Genomic DNA, 17,014 nt, shown 5'->3' on the forward strand with positions numbered 1-17,014 from the left:
ACAAGGAGACCAAAAACGTTTGACCCAATAAACTACATAAAACACAACTCCATTGCTCAAAATGAGCCTAAAATATTAGAAGAACCTGTTGATTTGGAACAGCTTTAACTAAAGAAAACTGTTGGATACTTGTGTGAAATTTGTCCTTTCACCACTAAATAAGGATAAAATATTACAAATCTAACATTCTGTTCAGTAGAGTATTTAATATGCACCAACATATCGATGAACTCATAAATTGAAAACAGGAGTTCAGGTGTTCTGCAGCTCCACCTTGAAAAGCCTCAGGCATTTCTGCTGTGAACTCACGTCGGCTCCTAGTGGTGGGAGCTGGAACTGCAACTAGGCAATCCCAGAAACTGAAGCTCCCCGGTCCATTAGAGAACATAATACCAAAGTAAAATAGAAAAAAATACCCAAAATACATACCAAATCTGTTTGAACAAAGGTAGAAGTTTGACAAAATATATTTATTTGAGATATCTATCTATTGAATCTGATTCTGTTCAACTCATTGCGTACTCTGGTTGATTTTTAGAAGCTTAATTTCTAATATTAGTGAAAATATGAGTTCTGAAATATTCTGAGACATTCTCAGAGAGGTGAAAATGCCTCAGAGATGTGATGGATGGGCGCTGGGAGAGGAAACTCAGCACCATTAAGGGTCTGATTGCGGCGCACAGACGCAGGTCCCTCGTCCGGTCCCCCTCCTCTCTCCCTCCCTCGTCCCTTTTTCTCTCCTCACCATGATTGGACGAGGCCACGTCTTAGGAAAGGCATCAAACTATTTAAATAACACTTTGTGCTGCCTCGGCTTAAAAGGGGAGTTTTTTAGCGGTGGATACCAGAGGAGGCACATTTTCAATTAGGCAAAGAGGAAAAAGACGAGCAAGATTTAATTATTCCCCCTTTTCACTGTGGATTTTTAACTTCACAAATAAGGACGTTGGAATTATTGCAATTTTTTACACATTTTCAAGGGATTTTATATTTTTGTAAACTTTTTCTTTCATTAAAGGGAGCAGGTGAGTGTCAAAAATATTTTGCACGTTGCTCAACCTTGTCTTAAGTCCTAAATTGTCGGATATTTCAATTTACTTGCGGCAGCAGGTTTGTGCTGCACCATGAAGGTGACAGGAATATGTTTGCTGTTGATGCTTTGTTCCTGTGACGGTGCGAGAGTCGCAGGTGAGCTTCAACTATTTAAATATCGGATTATTCAAATTTTCCAATATTTAATTGATTTTAAAAAGCCGTAAAAGATTTAATATTTAGTATTCATGCAGACAAAAGCTTACTGCTTCTTCTTATTCACCCGCAGAGAGTCGAGACGACAATAGTGTGTTTGATTTGTTTGAGCTCATCCGAGTCCCCAGTAAGAACCACGGGGTCACCCTGGCGAAAGGAGACGACCCGTACAGCCCCGCCTACAAGATCCTCAACCCGGACCTTATCCCCCCGGTCCCCGAGAGCGCCTTCAGGGACCTGATCGACTCGGTCTACGTCGAAAAAGGCTTCCTACTTCTCCTCAACTTCAAGCAGTTTAAACGGACCAGGGGCAGCCTCCTGACCGTGGAGAAGCGAGACGGCTCCGGACCCGTCTTCGAAATCGTCTCCAACGGCAAGGCGAACACCCTGGATATCGTTTACTCCACCGAGAACAAGCAGCAGGTGGTTTCCATCGAGGAGGTGGACCTGGCCACTGGTGGCTGGAAGAATATCACGCTGTTCGTGCAGGAGGACCGAGCGCAGCTGTTCGCAGGATGCGAGGAGGTGAACACCGTGGAGCTGGAAGCGCCCATCCAGAACATCCTGACGCAAGGCACTGCAGCCGGCGCGCAGCTCCGGGTCGGGAAGGGAGCAGTGAACGACAGGTTCATGGTGAGCGCAGAAGATCGATTCTTACTCCGGAACGCCTTGTGTTTTCTTATGTTTTTAGAAGAAAGAACGCCCGAAACATTGGATTTATGCGCAATTACGCACACAACTCAGGAACGACGGACTGACCAATTAAGCGTTTCTGAAATATCCAACACTGATAACAATTTTTCCTCTCTGACATCGATGCTTTTAGGGGGTGCTGCAAAACGTGCGGTTTGTGTTTGGAACAACGCTGGACGCGATCCTGCGCAACAAAGGATGCCAGAGCAGTAAGTAATCGAGTCCAAGAAGCGTAGTGCTCTTCATTATCCGCCAGACGTGCCAACACAAAGCAAGCTGCTGTCAGTGGGAAGTTGTTTTGGTTGTAATTTACACGCCAATTACTTGGTAAAAGCTTAAAAGTGGTTAACTTGTCTCTGAGGAATTTCAGGGTATAAATCTGTCTGACGTCTTGTGTTTTATCTAATTACATTTGACATTAATTTAAACTGACTAGCTGCGACACTAAGTGAGCACATAGAAATAAATGGGGATCTCTTGGAGATTTTATGACGTTTTGCCTTTCAGCTGCTCCAAGTGAGACGATGATTGTGACTAACCTGAACGGCTCTTCTGCCATCAGAACAGAGTACACTGGACACAAAACTAAAGGTAAACACTATGTAATACTTGGACTTCATCATCTTTGTAAGTTAAGCTCTAAAACTGGCATCACATGGGCTGATATGATATTAACCAGTAGTTACAGAAGTATGTGAAACGAAAAACGTATGACATAATCTGACTGATCTTAGATATGACAATTATTATGCACTGGTAGCAGTTGGTATGCTGCTAGAAGCTTCCCAACAGCATTTTATAACAAATTTATTTTAGTTATAGTGATGGGTGATGCTCCTTTGGTTTTTACACCATGGCTGTCCTTATTTTTATGGACCTTTTTCCTTACATAAAAGCAAGGAAAAGGTTTAGAAGCTCACTTTAAGCCAGCTGACCACAAGTGTACATCAACTTGTACGCTACATAGAAGAATTTCAGCAGTTTTAAAACAGGAACCTTGATATACCTTGTTTCCTGTGACAGGTCTGTCTGCCACAGACTTACCTAAGCTGTGTTTTTTAAGACCTGCAGATGGTGTGTGGCTTCTCCTGTGAGGATCTGATCAGCATGTTCAAGGAGCTGAAAGGCCTCGGCGTCGTGGTCAAGGAGCTGTCCAATGAGCTCCGCCAACTGGTAAGGACGAGACATCAACGTTTTATTTGTTTAATTAACAGGAGCAGTTTGCGTTTATAAATGTGTCAGAGTGAGACAAGCAGTTGTTTTTCAAATGTGCTACAGTTTAATCCATTACGGCTTAAGTGGCTTTTAGAATAACATAAAGACAGTTTTAGACCCGTAGTGTAACGTTAATCATTGAGTTTGTTCGTTAACGCTTCCAGACCGAACAGCGACGATTCAGCCAAATTTGCAGTACCGTAACTCTGCGATACTTTAAGCCATCAGAAAAATTCCAACAGTTTCTGAAAGGGGAGACTTTGCCTTTCCCAGCTAATATCGGGTTATTACTGTAATTTCATCCCCGCTGTAGCAGGGACACTCTTTTAATAGACGGTAAATTGCGAAAATAACTTGCTAGATGTTGAAAGTTCCAGATGTTATGGATAAATGGGCAAATATATTTACTCACAGGACATTTAAAGAACTGTGTACAATTAAAACAAGCAAAAATATCCAGGCAGAGATTTGAAACTTAGATCTAAAATGGTTAATTCACAACTTGTGTCATGCTATCTTCGTGTATATAAATTGCAGTATCATCTGCATACAGTTTGAACTTACAAATGATATATCATTAATATAAAGCAAAAACAGTCTGTCTTATCCACAGGATTCACTGTTCCATTTGAGGGTATGCATGTTGGTTTACTATGTCTCTCTGGTAGATTTGGTTTAGTTTCTATATTAAACATTTGTGATTACCCACGCTAACTGTGTTTGTACTTTTCAGTCTACTTATATGATCTCAAAACTCATTACATCATTGCATTTTTCTTTTTTCCACAACGCCAGACAAATGAGAACAAGCTTATTAAGAACCACACTGGCTTACATAGCCATAGAGGCGTCTGCATCCACAACGGCATTTTGCGCAAGAACAAAGACGAATGGACCGTCGATGACTGCACTGAGTGCACTTGTCAGGTGAAACCCTTCACCCCATTGACCTACCATTTGTGCCTGCTGCATGCTAAACTGTCACACAAATATGAAGGGTTTATACCAGCACACAAACTCTTAAACTTAGACAATACAGATTGAATGAGGAGCACTTAACCATCACCTCAGCTGCTCGTGTTGGTAATTAGTAGTTTGTTGGTTTTGCAGAAGGTAGATGGTCTTTGGTGTAGTAATGACATGTCTCTCGTCAGACATTCAGCATGAGTGTAGCTCTTGGGGACTCTAGCAGACTTTAAGTGATGTCCATAATTAGGAACAAGACCTTGGCCCTGACAAAGGGGGGATACTTGGCAGGAATCCTACAGACAATTCAATCCTATGGGCAGTTTTTTCTCTCCTACGTCTCTCTATTTCCACATTGTTTCCTGCCAGTAATCAAATCCAGGAGGGTGAGCATCAGCATGCAAACCTATAGAGCAGTTGTGAGCCCAGACTCACTTATGGTGTTGTGCTAGAAGGCAATATTTAGTTGTTTGTACCTCTGGATCTTTAAAGCACCAATGTGAGACTGATTGTATTCAGGATTTTGAGCTTATGCCAACCCTCTCCTGACCCAGAGGGCAGGTGGTTATCTGCAGGGGGCATAAACTCCCTCCCAGGGCTCCGTGTTTTAACTTTTCTGGCATGGCTGATTTCACCTTGGGATGTAATGTGTTGGTTGCACGAACAAACATGTAAATTGACTTTCCACTCATGCACAATACGAGTGAAAAGACTGTTTTCTTAAGCTCAGTGCAACCTCTGAACAATGATCTGTGCCAGAGCAGATAAGTTGAAGCACAAGTTTCAACACTGAAGTGCAAGTTAATGTCAATCACATTTTTATTTAATGATGTGGTACCTGTTATGACGGCTTTGTCAGTCATTAGGGGCAAATACAAGTTTGTAGAGTCAAATTGTTCCCCTTAATCTCTTACGCACTAATCTGATTAGGAGTTTCTTTGTGCAGAACTCTGCCACTGTGTGCCGCAAAATCTCCTGCCCTCTGATCCCGTGTGCCAACGCCACCGTCCCCGATGGCGAATGCTGTCCTCGTTGTGGAACACGTAAGAATTTATATTTTCTGTGTATGTAAATGAATGCACACCATATGTTTGTATACACACAGTTCAGCTAACAGAAGATCCATTCAAACACTGAAAGACCCATTTGTGTTTGCTTTACCACAAAAATACCCCGGATGGAGCGCTTTACCTTTAAACAGAAGGCTTGCTAACTTTTAAGATAATTTGACTGCTAAAAAAAACTCCAGTTGATGTGAAAAAGGGGCTTATGTGGTTTAGTACTGTGAGCTCTAAAATATTTTACCATTTTGCAGAGGTAAAGTTGGACTGAAAGATTCAATGTCACCAAAAACACACAGTATTTTTGGTGTAGTTTCTGGTACAAATATCTTAGTCGACTTGAAATAAGACAAAATTAACTTACAAGAAATTTTTCAGCACGAAATAGGAGTTTTCTTTAAGTAAATAATTCCTTAATATCGATGAAAAAGTACAAGTTATTTCACTTGTAACAAGATATTTTTCATATTTACTTGCTGAAAACGTGCTTGTTTTGTCTTTGTCCAAGTGCAGCAAGATATTTGCACTAAAACTCAACAAAAAAACTTGTTAGGATTTTGTGTTTTTGCAGTGTTTTGGAGTCGTTTCATCCTGAGTTACAGTGGACTTTTCTGTTTCCCCGGCTTATCTCGGAGTGTTAGTCATCTGCCTTGGCTCTGAACAGAAGAAGTTTTCTGCATCTCGTTCCCAGCTAAATCCTCTCTATTAGCCCTTCACTTGAGGAGCTTGCCCTCTTTGTTTATGCTCAGGGGTGTTTTAAAAAGGCTTGCTGCCTCTCTGGAATACCATTTTAATTGTTTCCCTCTTTTTCGTATTCTCTCCCGCTCCCTCCCTTGCGCAGCGAGTGACTATGCTGAGGACGGCTGGTCGCCCTGGTCTGAATGGACTCATTGTTCTGTGTCATGTGGGCGGGGCATCCAGCAGCGTGGCCGCTCTTGCGACCGTATCAATAATATCTGCGAGGGCACCTCAGTGCAAACCCGCGACTGCTACCTCCAGGAGTGTGACAAGCGCTGTGAGTAACAAATATATCACTTACTTGAAGTTTTGTTATCTGTAAAATTAGCTTTAGTTATTAATCCAGCAGATTAGTTGCTCCATGTTGACCTATGACCTTTTTTTTTTTTTCAAATCTTCAGTCAAGCAGGACGGAAACTGGAGTCATTGGTCACCCTGGTCGTCGTGCTCCGTCACCTGTGGTTCTGGTGTCATCACTCGTATCCGCCTCTGCAACTCCCCCACCCCTCAGCTGGGAGGCAGGGGCTGTGTGGGAGAGGGCCGACAAACTGAGACGTGCGAGAAGTCTCCATGTCCCAGTGAGTTTCAACGCCTTGGATTAGCCGGGTTTTCATGACAAATGTGCACAAATCCTTGTCAACGGCAGCAACGGATGTAAACAGTTACATGAGATGTATTCATAATTCAGTCATGGCGCTAGTGTTCATCATCATCATCAATCATCAAAGGAGGCGTTGGCGTCTTATTCGGCGTTGGAGTGACAACATTTTTATACCACGTTTGACAAACTCAAGGCCCGTGGGCCAAATCTGGTCCACCATAACTTTTTATGTGGCCCATAGAGTCAAGTCTAAACACTAAGTGAAGTAAACATTATTATCAATCAAATCAATGCAGTTTTTATTCATTTACTGCCAAATTATATCTACCAGTCCTTCCAGGTTCTTGAGAATTATCGTGGAAATTCACGCAACATCAACAAATACCCACACCGTTTTGCACCAATACATAATTGGGAGTTTATTGCATATTTTTCTCAAATAATTGTCAAAAACTTTCTTACTTGTACTAAACTGCCTCAGCTTTAACTGATGCTAGATTATAGTTTATGATAAGTCAAATTTACTGTCAGATCAAATATTTCCAAATTTGTACCACAAAAATGTTGATTTTTAAATCGCAAAAAAATTACAAAAAGAATCACAAAATCCTGTATGAACTGAAAAGATGTTCAATAATATTATTTAACTAAGAATTTATTGATATTTTAACAGTTTATGAATAGGTTTTATCGGTGCATTCTGGCACAACCAGAGCTTTAAGAGTGTTCATGATCAGGATTTGGCCCAAAACGAAAATTAGTTTGATACCCCTGCCTTAAACATATGCAGCGTTTTAGGGAATCTATAGATGGCTATTTTGCAGAACAGTAATGGATTCCACACGTTCAAATGACACAATTTTTATGAACTGTGCGATTCAGTGAGAGCTATGGTGGAGCCAGAAAAAAAATACTTCATCCTCCTACAGCTTCCTGTCGTCTTCTTTGTGGTTTTCTTCAGTAGTAACATCCAGTCATGTGACTTTTGTATTTCCATTGTAGTTTTGCAAAATACATCTATTTCAATATGGTTGAAAAAACACCTCATTCTGGTGCAATTTTTTTTATTTAATCACAATCCATGAGTTTTTTTTTTTAAATCATCATTTCATTTTGAGCAGTGGAAATGATGTACGCTTCACGGAAACTCAGCTACTGACATCTTGATTTCACTCCTGAATTTTGCAGCAAGGGTAGAAACTGACCATGATTTCCTCTCTCCAGTTAATGGGAACTGGGGACCCTGGTCACCTTGGGGGACGTGCACCCTCACCTGTGGGGGTGGAGTTCAAAGTCGTAAGCGCCTGTGCAATGATCCTGCCCCACTGCATGGTGGTAAAGAGTGTGTTGGTGATGCCATAGACAGACAGATGTGCAATAAGAAAGCTTGCCCAATAGGTGAGTCATTTTAAAGCCCGCTTTAGGTTGTTTGAGTTTTCATTTTTCACTTAAGCATTCTTAAGATTAAAAACAGATTATTCTTGTTGTTCTCAGATGGATGCTTGTCCAACCCTTGCTTTTCTGGAGCCAAGTGCTCTAGTTTCCCCGATGGTTCCTGGAAGTGTGGAAAATGCCCAGTTGGCTTCACAGGAAATGGCATAAAGTGCAAAGATGTTGATGAGGTACGAGTTTATGATTACAGAGCAAAAATTATTACCCTGGAAAAAAAAGTAACAGGGATTTTTATTTAACCACAAAAACAGTGCAAGGAGGTTCCAGATGCGTGCTTTGAGTTTAACGGCGTGCACCGCTGTGAGAACACAGAGCCAGGATACAACTGTCTGCCCTGCCCTCCTCGCTACTCAGGACCCCAACCGTTTGGCAAAGGAGTTGAGCAAGCTGCTGCTAACAAACAGGCAAGTGGACACCTGGCTTTTCCATCAAAGTAAAGTCCAGAATATGTATGAACCTGTAGAAACTACTTCCAACTACTCCCCATCTTTTGAGTAGCACATGTACTCATTTATTTCAGTAATGTGTAACACATTATGTAGATTAATTACACTCAGGCTGATGTTTATAAACATTTATCTATGTTGTTAATTATGATGATTTTCCACTTGCAGCTAATGAAAATATGACTTAAAATGAGAATGTTTCTTAATGGAAAGTATGTTTAATAATTGCTCATTTAATCTGACAAATGAGCCTAATCGGAATGCATATCAAGACGTATTATGAGTTTTTCAATGTTTAAATAAATTGTGACAAGCTGATTTATGTTGTGGATGAACTATGTGTGACATATAATAGTGTGACGTGAAATGTAATGATTTAGAATGGTACAGTTTGATTACTTTTTGTTTAAACCGTTCGATCTACAGGTGTGCACACCCCGTAATCCTTGCCTCGATGGAAGCCATGACTGCAACAAAAACGCTCGCTGCAACTACCTGGGACACTTTTCCGACCCCATGTTCCGCTGCGAGTGCAAACCCGGATATGCTGGCAATGGTCACATCTGTGGAGAGGACACGGATTTGGACGGATGGCCCAATGCCGATCTGGTCTGTGTGGAGAATGCCACCTACCACTGTAAAAAGGTTTGTCAGGGTTGGGATGAAACGATAAAATTACGTGTAATGTTGCCTTCCAGCAGCCCGTCTGAACATATTTCTTTTCATTCAGGACAACTGTCCCAATCTTCCAAACTCGGGGCAGGAAGATTATGATAAGGATGGAACTGGAGACGCATGTGACGATGACGATGACAATGATGGTATTCCTGATGACAGGGTTAGTATTTGTGTTCTGGTTTCCTAACTCTCATGCACCTCAAAAGCTGAGGTGGGGCAGGAAAGCAAATGTTTTTCACTGATTCTTAGCCAAAACCATAAATACCAAAGCTAAGACAGCGAGCAAAGGCACCTGCATTATCTGACACTAATCCCAACATTAGAACTGAGCCTGAAAATAAAGCAGCTTTTCATCCTGCTCTGCATGCACCGTGTACATAGACAGGTCCAGGCAGCAAAAGATAAGCACTGCGACTGAAAACTTGTCATCAGCTCCTCATTCTGTCTTTGTGAAACAGGACAACTGTCCGTTCGTGTACAATCCCAGGCAGTATGATTATGACCGCGATGAAGTAGGGGACCGCTGCGATAACTGTCCTTACAATAGCAACCCAGATCAGACAGACACAGACAACAACGGCGAGGGAGATGCCTGCGCTGTGGACATCGATGGGGATGGTAGGCATTCAAATTTTCCATATAAAAACCCCTAAAAACTTTACTTTGGTGTTTCCAATCTTTAAGGTCTCCTTGTTGATTGCCAGGAATACTGAATGAGAAGGACAACTGTCCCTACATATACAACGTTGACCAGAGAGACACAGATTTGGATGGAGTGGGAGACATGTGTGATAACTGTCCTCTGGAACATAATCCCGATCAGGTGTGTGGACACAGACGCAAACACCCTTCCCCATTTCCTTCCGCCTCAGCCACCAACAATAATCCACATTCAGATCCAAGCCTTTCTCTCTAGCTCAGCATATATCTGTCTTTCAATTGAGAGAGAGCCCCGGCGATTAGCCCTGTGTGGCTGTCTAAGCTTTATCACGCCATGTAATGGTGGAGCAAATCCCGCATGCAGCTCAAGGGCACATTAGTTCAATAAGGCGTGGTAGGAGGGGGGGAGCAGGAGGCCTTGTCAATGGTCCATTGACGTTGGCTGGCTAATGTGAGGGAAGAGGCCCTAGGCTGGATATTATGGAGGAATTGGCTGGTCCTGGGGTATGTGCATGCCATGTCAATTCAGCACAGGCCTGCTCAGTCCACCTGTGCCATGCTACACTGAGAAATAGGAATGTGTTGAACAGCAGGAATTGGGCCGAGGGTTTGGGGTAATGATAGGGTGTGTCAACGTGTTTTTTTTACAAACAAACTGTGGGCTGCTTTAAACAACTAGAAGAGACTTGCTTACCATTACTGGATGCATTAGTCCTAATATTTTCAAATTTATTAAACAAGTAGAGCTGCAGCAAACAATTATTTTAGTTATCAATTAATCTATCAAATTATTCTGATGATTAATTGATTCATCGGTCAAAAAATTGGCAAGTTTTGCACATTTTCCAGTTAAGTCTTTTTTACGCAATAGTAGAAATAGTAGAAGAATTTGAATCAGATGAAGCTAAAACTAGCTAGTTAGCAAGTCACCTAACTAGCTAGTTTTAGCTACCTTCCAGATGAAGCTAGTTTTAGCTAGGTTTGGGTAGAACATATTTACAGACAAAGAATTTTATTATCTTAAATTCAAAATGTATTTATTTAGTTTTTATAAGTTTGGCTTAATTATTGTATGTTCTTTCAGAAATTGGTCTTTTTTTGAGTCTGTATATTCAAGTTAATGTTTAATCGATTACTAACTTACCTGACGATTATTTCAATAGTTGATTCACAACGATTAATCCAATTAATCATTTCAGTCCTATCAGCAACGACGTTGAAGGTCAACTCTTATTAATATCTCAACAGAAACACAAGACTAATCAGTTGAAATGTTCATGTTATTCTATCCAGTCTAAACCCATATTATGCTATGATACAGATTATTTAACATTAACCGATTGCAGGTGGATTCAGATGATGATCGAGTGGGAGACAAGTGTGACAGTAACCAGGACATCGATGAGGACGGACACCAGAACAACCTGGACAATTGCCCATATATCCCCAATGCCAACCAGGCTGATCACGACAAGGATGGCAAGGGAGATGCCTGTGACCATGATGATGACAACGACGGCATCCCTGATGACAAAGACAACTGCAGACTGGCCTTCAACCCCGACCAGCTGGATTCTGATGGTAAGAAAATTCTGAAATGCATCCCACAGTGTGCAAGTACTTCTGGAAAAACAACAAACTTACAACAAATTTCTCAGGCGATGGTCGTGGAGACGCTTGCAAAGACGACTTTGACCAAGACAACGTTCCTGATATCTATGATGTTTGTCCTGAGAACTTTGATATCAGTGAGACAGACTTCCGCAAGTTCCAGATGGTTCCTCTGGATCCAAAAGGCACCTCCCAGATTGATCCTAACTGGGTCGTCCGGCATCAAGGCAAAGAGCTGGTTCAGACTGTCAACTGCGATCCTGGCATTGCAGTCGGTATGTTAGTTTACTTTTTTATTTAATTTCTCTTAAGCCTTCTTCTGGCCGACAATGGAATTAGAAAAAGTTTTCCAGTCATTGCATTTGTCTTTTTTTAATGCAGAACTTCATGAAAATGTTTTCTCCGGCCCCTTTTTCTGCAACAGGTTACCACGAGTTCAACGCCGTGGACTTCAGTGGAACTTTCTTCATAAACACAGAGAGAGACGACGATTATGCCGGCTTTGTGTTCGGCTACCAATCCAGTTCCAGGTTCTACGTGGTGATGTGGAAGCAGATCACGCAGACCTACTGGTCCAGTAAACCCACCAAGGCCCAGGGATACTCAGGCCTGTCCATCAAAGTAGTTAACTCCACCACCGGCCCAGGAGAGCACCTTAGAAACGCTCTCTGGCACACAGGCAACACCGCAGGACAGGTAGCCTAGATTTAGATGAATATATTTAGATGTTTGTCAGGCAGACTAAGCTGCAGATCCTTTTTTCTCGGTTATTAGGTCCGCACTCTCTGGCACGACCCTAAAAATGTCGGATGGAAAGACTTCACTGCCTACAGGTGGCATCTGATTCACAGGCCAAGAACCGGACTGATCAGGTGGGAACAACAAAAAGCTTTTTATTATTCATGAACTCCAATCTTTGAACTTATTCAGTTGTATTTGTCTTTCCACAGAGTTGTGATGTATGAGGGTAAGAAGATCATGGCAGATTCCGGTAGCATCTATGACAAGACGTACGCAGGTGGCAGGCTAGGTCTTTTTGTCTTCTCACAGGAGATGGTTTATTTCTCAGACCTCAAGTATGAATGCAGAGGTGGGTAGCATTGAAGAAAGTGTAAACATTCCTCTAAACACCGCAGTTGCATATGCTAACTCCTGTTATCTTTCAACAGATGCATAAAATGACGGTCAAACTCTCTGAGGAATGCACCTTTTATTTGTAAAGTAAGAACATATTTTCTCCTGCGAAGTCCAGGAGCTGATTTATTTCTGCATTACTTTTCTTCCGTGGCACGCACTCTCGGATGGGGCGAAGGGCGTACTATTAGCCTCAGGGTAACTTGAAGTTGGTTTGGGCAAAGCACCATCTAGCCAACTTCCGGTTGAGGATCAAAGGTCAAGGGGAGCTGAAAAGACTCTGGCTTTGCAAGATGGACACCAACATTGGGAAAGGTTCCTCAGAAAAAAATGCACTTCACTTCAATGCCTTTTCATTACTCTGTTTCTCATCTTCAGTCTCACTTTTTGGATAGACATCCCAAAGAAAGAAAAAAAAACATATACTCTCTGTTCTTTACCAGACTACTCTTTGTATGACTTGTGAATGATACTTTTGCAGATTCAAAGAATGAACACAGAGCATTTTAGGGCTTGAAATGATTTGAGGGGAATGTTGAGTTACGGGAGGTATGTGTTTATTCATGAACAGTGTGCGTGGAAAATTAGCCATGAATGGATAAAGAAAATCCTTCACCTGTCTACCTAAGAATCTCTGTTGAGTAGAGAAATTAAGTTTAGCTTAGTTCTAGTTTAAACAGAAGAACCACAAACTGATGTCTGAATTTTTGACTCAGGATAAGATGGAAGTGACGATCTTCCTATATGAAACCAATGAGAAAAATCTAATCACCTGGTATCAAAAAGCCATGATCAATTCTAAAATTACCATTTAGTCACTGAAGAGATTTCTGTCCCTCAACTTTTGAGGATTTCAAGATGAAATGATGTAAATACATCTAGCTTATCGACTCTTGCCTACAGTGTAGGCAGCGAACAGAAGTAGTACTAAAACGAGTAAAACTCCTAATATCCGATTCTTTGTTCTAGTAAAAGCTGATTTACAAGGTGAATTGAGTATTCCTCAGAACTCTTTTTTAATATGAAGTTGGTGTGATTTTTGTACCTTTTCTGCAGAGAGATGACATTTTTAATGTACAATTATTACCTCATTGCTGTTTATAATCTGATAAAACAAAACAATGCTTTTTCACAATCTTCTGAAATGTTGGACGTTCTAGTGCTACCATAGCATAAGCTGTAAATAGTTGTTGTATCTAAGAAACAGAGCAGAGTTCCCAGGGCCGTGGTGTACCCCAGTAAAAATGGGAGATTTTTATACATTTGCTTTGCCACATATTTTCAGTGCTATTCTTAGCAAATAAATTATTGTTTTGTTTGTCTTAGCTTTTTGTGAGAGCTTGATTTGTGTGTGCGTATAGATACATGCTATTTAAATAATTTATCAGGATGTGTGGTCTTGTAAAAGGGGACATGTCCGTCTGTATAAACAGTTTGCACACTGACGCAAGGATGTTCTGTTCTTTATTGTTTTACTTTGTTTTGTTGTGTATCTGTTTCTATTATTAGTTTTGTCTGTAAACATTTTCTTAGTTGTATAAAGCAAAATGCTGTTTTTATTCACTGCAAATTTTTTGTTACCAACTTTTAGAAAATAAATAGCTGTTGAAATGTAAAAGTCTGCATGGACTTATGTTTTGTTTCGGTATTAAATATTCACCTACAATGTGGAAAAAAAAATAAGAAAACACTTAAAATGATCAGTTTCTCTGATTTTAATTTTTATAGGTATACGTTTGAGTAAAATGAATATTGTTATTTTATTCTATGAACTATTGACAACATATCTCTGAAATTACAAGCAAAAAAATGAGTTTTTATTTGCAGAAAATGAGAAATGCAGAGCTTTCAGAGCTCAAATAATGCAAACAATTAGAAATTTAGAAACAACACTAATGTTTTCACTCAGTAAGAGTTCAGAAATCAATGTTTGATGGAATAATCAGGAGGTTTTCTTAATTTTTTACAGAGCTGTACATATAGCATATAAGTAATTCAGTGAATGTCAGTCTATTAACTAAATCTTTTAAACGACACCGTTGATTTCTAGTGAGTTAGAATAACATCTACTTCAGCTAAAGTAAGAATCCCAAAAAACTGCTCACAATTCATCAATCAGAATCAACACAATAGCAAATATACATTTAATTTTGGCAGCTGATGGTCTGATTAGTCAAAGCAACGGTCATATTGTCAGCAAAACTTAAGATCACAAAGGGAATGCAACCAAATCGAACATGCGTCTAGTAGTCCAACCATCACAAACATCAATTTGCTGAAGTTTACTATCATGTCAATTATATCTTTTCAGTTGCTTTCCATGTAGGCGTTTAAGTTAAACAAGGAGGGGACATGAAGAAAAGCATCTACTTAAATTTAAGTAGTTTGGAGGATCTGTAGAGCTGACTGTCTTTTTAATCCAAAGGCCTTGGGAACATTGTTGAAGCGCCAGAAGATAGTGTTCTTCTGGAAAAAACAATTACGCTGAACGTTTATTCTGGAAAAAGTGGCACTGGTAATAAAAGTAATCCGTCCATTGCCGGGCCCAGGGGGGAGATGGTGCTCATCATTTTTTATGTTGCACAAGCATAGCGAAAAGTTGTTTACAATTAGAAGCCGCTGATTAACAAAAGCTGAAGTAATGCTGAAGCGATAAATCCCAGATGAGTCGAAAAGACTCTTAATTTCCCTTTGGGATTAAAAAAGTATTTTTGAATTCGAAACAACAGTTAACAACTATTTCTTGATGTATAATTTTAATAAGTAAGTTATTGAATAAAGAGTACTGGTGGATTTATAGTATTTACCATCTACTTCCAGTTTTTGTAAAAAGTTTAAAAGATAAAATCTCTGTGTTGAATTAAAATAATTTCTGAATGCCAATGAACGGACACAGTAGTGATGGGTCCAGGAACACCGACGCGCCGACGCATGCATCAAGCCCATAGACCAACACCCGTATCGGGCATGTATTGGTTTCAGCAAGTCACGTGACCGATACAAGAACTGTTTAGAAATGACACTGGATGCCAAACTGTTTATAAGGAAGCGAATCTGTCAAAAGCATTTGCCAAACAAATTCTTGATCTTTTACATTGTCATCTATGGAGCAGCCTCAAACGAAAGGTTTCCGCAGTGTGGGACCATTTTGATTTTATACTGGAAAATAAATTTGTTTTAATTTTTGTTGTTTCATCCGGTTCTTGTCAGTTTCTACTTAATCTATCTGAACCCAAATTCAGCTGAAACTGACTTTTAGTTTACTTTCATATTATGTTCTGCAGGTTAAGTGTCGCATGTGTTTGACTAAACTGTCTTCTTTAAATAAATCCACCTTTTCAATGCTGAGACATTATGAGGCCAGGCATGAGAATGAAGTCCCAGATACACCTAGATAAACTCAGATATGCAGCCATTCCACAAATTACTCAGTTGCTTTTTATAAATTATTTCATATACAGTGAACCCTTCCTGTAACGCAGTTCACTTTTCACGGTATCGCTGCTTCGCAGATTTTTTTGTGCAGTTTTTTTTTCCCACAGTGTTCTTCGTCCTAATTGACCATTTGATTGGTAAAAACAGTCTCCGCGCTACCTGAGTGCCAATAACGTTACGGTGTTTAATACAGATTGGCCACTCAGGAGATGGAAACTGAAACTTTCAATGTCTGCTGGAAAAAAAAAAAAAACTGGCCAGAGGCAGCGCAAAACCCGACCGGAGGCTCGTTTGATGAGATCCATCGTTCATTTTACTCAAACATACAGATATCTTTTTATGTTAAAGCCGTTTATACTGTTTATTTATTTATGCAGAGACAACGTACAACATTACATTAACCTTTAAAAGGAGAGACGCATGGTACCCGTTGTATTTTTTTTATTTAATTTGATTGCTAAAGCAGCAGCTAATATTTAGTGCACAAAGACTATATATACACCTGCACAACATAAATTGTTTATTTAATTCCTGCAGGAGAAACCATGTGGTCCACCATCAGGTGGAAACGCCCAAATATCCTCAAACCTCACAATTAAAATCTGAAATACTTGATTCATATTCCACCAACCAACAACGGTCTGATTCATGTTGAATCCCACAGAAAACAGTGTTTTATTAATACACTTCCCTGCAACCTGCTTCTGTAAAAACAAGGGCTTTTGGATAACACCTGAACATACAGTTTTTGAGACTTGAATTAGAAAAGAACAACATTTTCTAAGACAATAAAGCTGTGACCAGCATAAGTCTGGAATGTGGTTTGGTAGATGTTTTTCTACTAACCTCAATGTACTGGTTGGTTCTGTAAATTCTGGTGCGTCGGTTTGCAAAATTTTTACAAAAATATCCACCTTTCAAGCATTATATTCAGAAAAAGGCGAGTTTTACAATCAGAGGCCCAAAAATCCAACCTTTAGCACAAACCCAGGCCAGTTATTTTATTTTATTTTTTTATTTTTTTTATTTTAAATCGCTGCAATCTTTGCATTTACAAAACAAAGACAATACTCTTT

General features: G+C 40.1%; 1 protein-coding gene across 2 annotated transcripts; it reads left to right on the forward strand.

Moving 5' to 3' along the window:
• Positions 1 to 768: 768 nt before the first annotated feature.
• On the forward strand, positions 769 to 13,828 carry thbs1b (thrombospondin 1b). 2 transcript variants are annotated; one of them, XM_007541294.2, is made up of 23 exons: positions 769 to 1,025; positions 1,108 to 1,188; positions 1,322 to 1,881; positions 2,075 to 2,150; positions 2,449 to 2,532; positions 3,005 to 3,114; positions 3,952 to 4,083; positions 5,069 to 5,165; positions 6,025 to 6,198; positions 6,323 to 6,499; positions 7,747 to 7,920; positions 8,017 to 8,144; positions 8,226 to 8,378; positions 8,847 to 9,065; positions 9,151 to 9,258; positions 9,557 to 9,716; positions 9,803 to 9,921; positions 11,105 to 11,339; positions 11,417 to 11,644; positions 11,794 to 12,065; positions 12,144 to 12,241; positions 12,320 to 12,459; positions 12,539 to 13,828. In XM_007541294.2, the coding sequence occupies exons 2-23, from the start codon at positions 1,125 to 1,127 to the stop codon at positions 12,544 to 12,546; spliced, it is 3,516 nt and encodes a 1,171-aa protein (XP_007541356.1). In that variant the 5' UTR covers positions 769 to 1,025; positions 1,108 to 1,124; the 3' UTR covers positions 12,547 to 13,828. The 2 variants fall into 2 exon arrangements, with proteins under 2 accessions (XP_007541356.1, XP_007541435.1); XM_007541373.2 differs by having other exon boundaries at positions 1,111 to 1,188.
• Positions 13,829 to 17,014: the final 3,186 nt, after the last annotated feature.

Source organism: Poecilia formosa, unplaced genomic scaffold (assembly GCF_000485575.1).
Source record: "Poecilia formosa unplaced genomic scaffold, Poecilia_formosa-5.1.2 Scaffold1, whole genome shotgun sequence".
NCBI classification, from domain to species: Eukaryota; Metazoa; Chordata; class Actinopteri; order Cyprinodontiformes; family Poeciliidae; genus Poecilia; species Poecilia formosa.

Excerpts from the sequence above, each read along its gene's own strand:
- thbs1b (XM_007541294.2), top strand. The coding sequence starts at position 1,125 with ATGAAGGTGACAGGAATATGTTTGCTGTTGATGCTTTGTTCCTGTGAC. Across the intron at positions 9,066-9,150 it reads CCACCTACCACTGTAAAAAG|GACAACTGTCCCAATCTTCC; the intron begins GTTTGTCAGGGT and ends CTTTTCATTCAG. Across the intron at positions 12,242-12,319 it reads CCAAGAACCGGACTGATCAG|AGTTGTGATGTATGAGGGTA; the intron begins GTGGGAACAACA and ends GTCTTTCCACAG.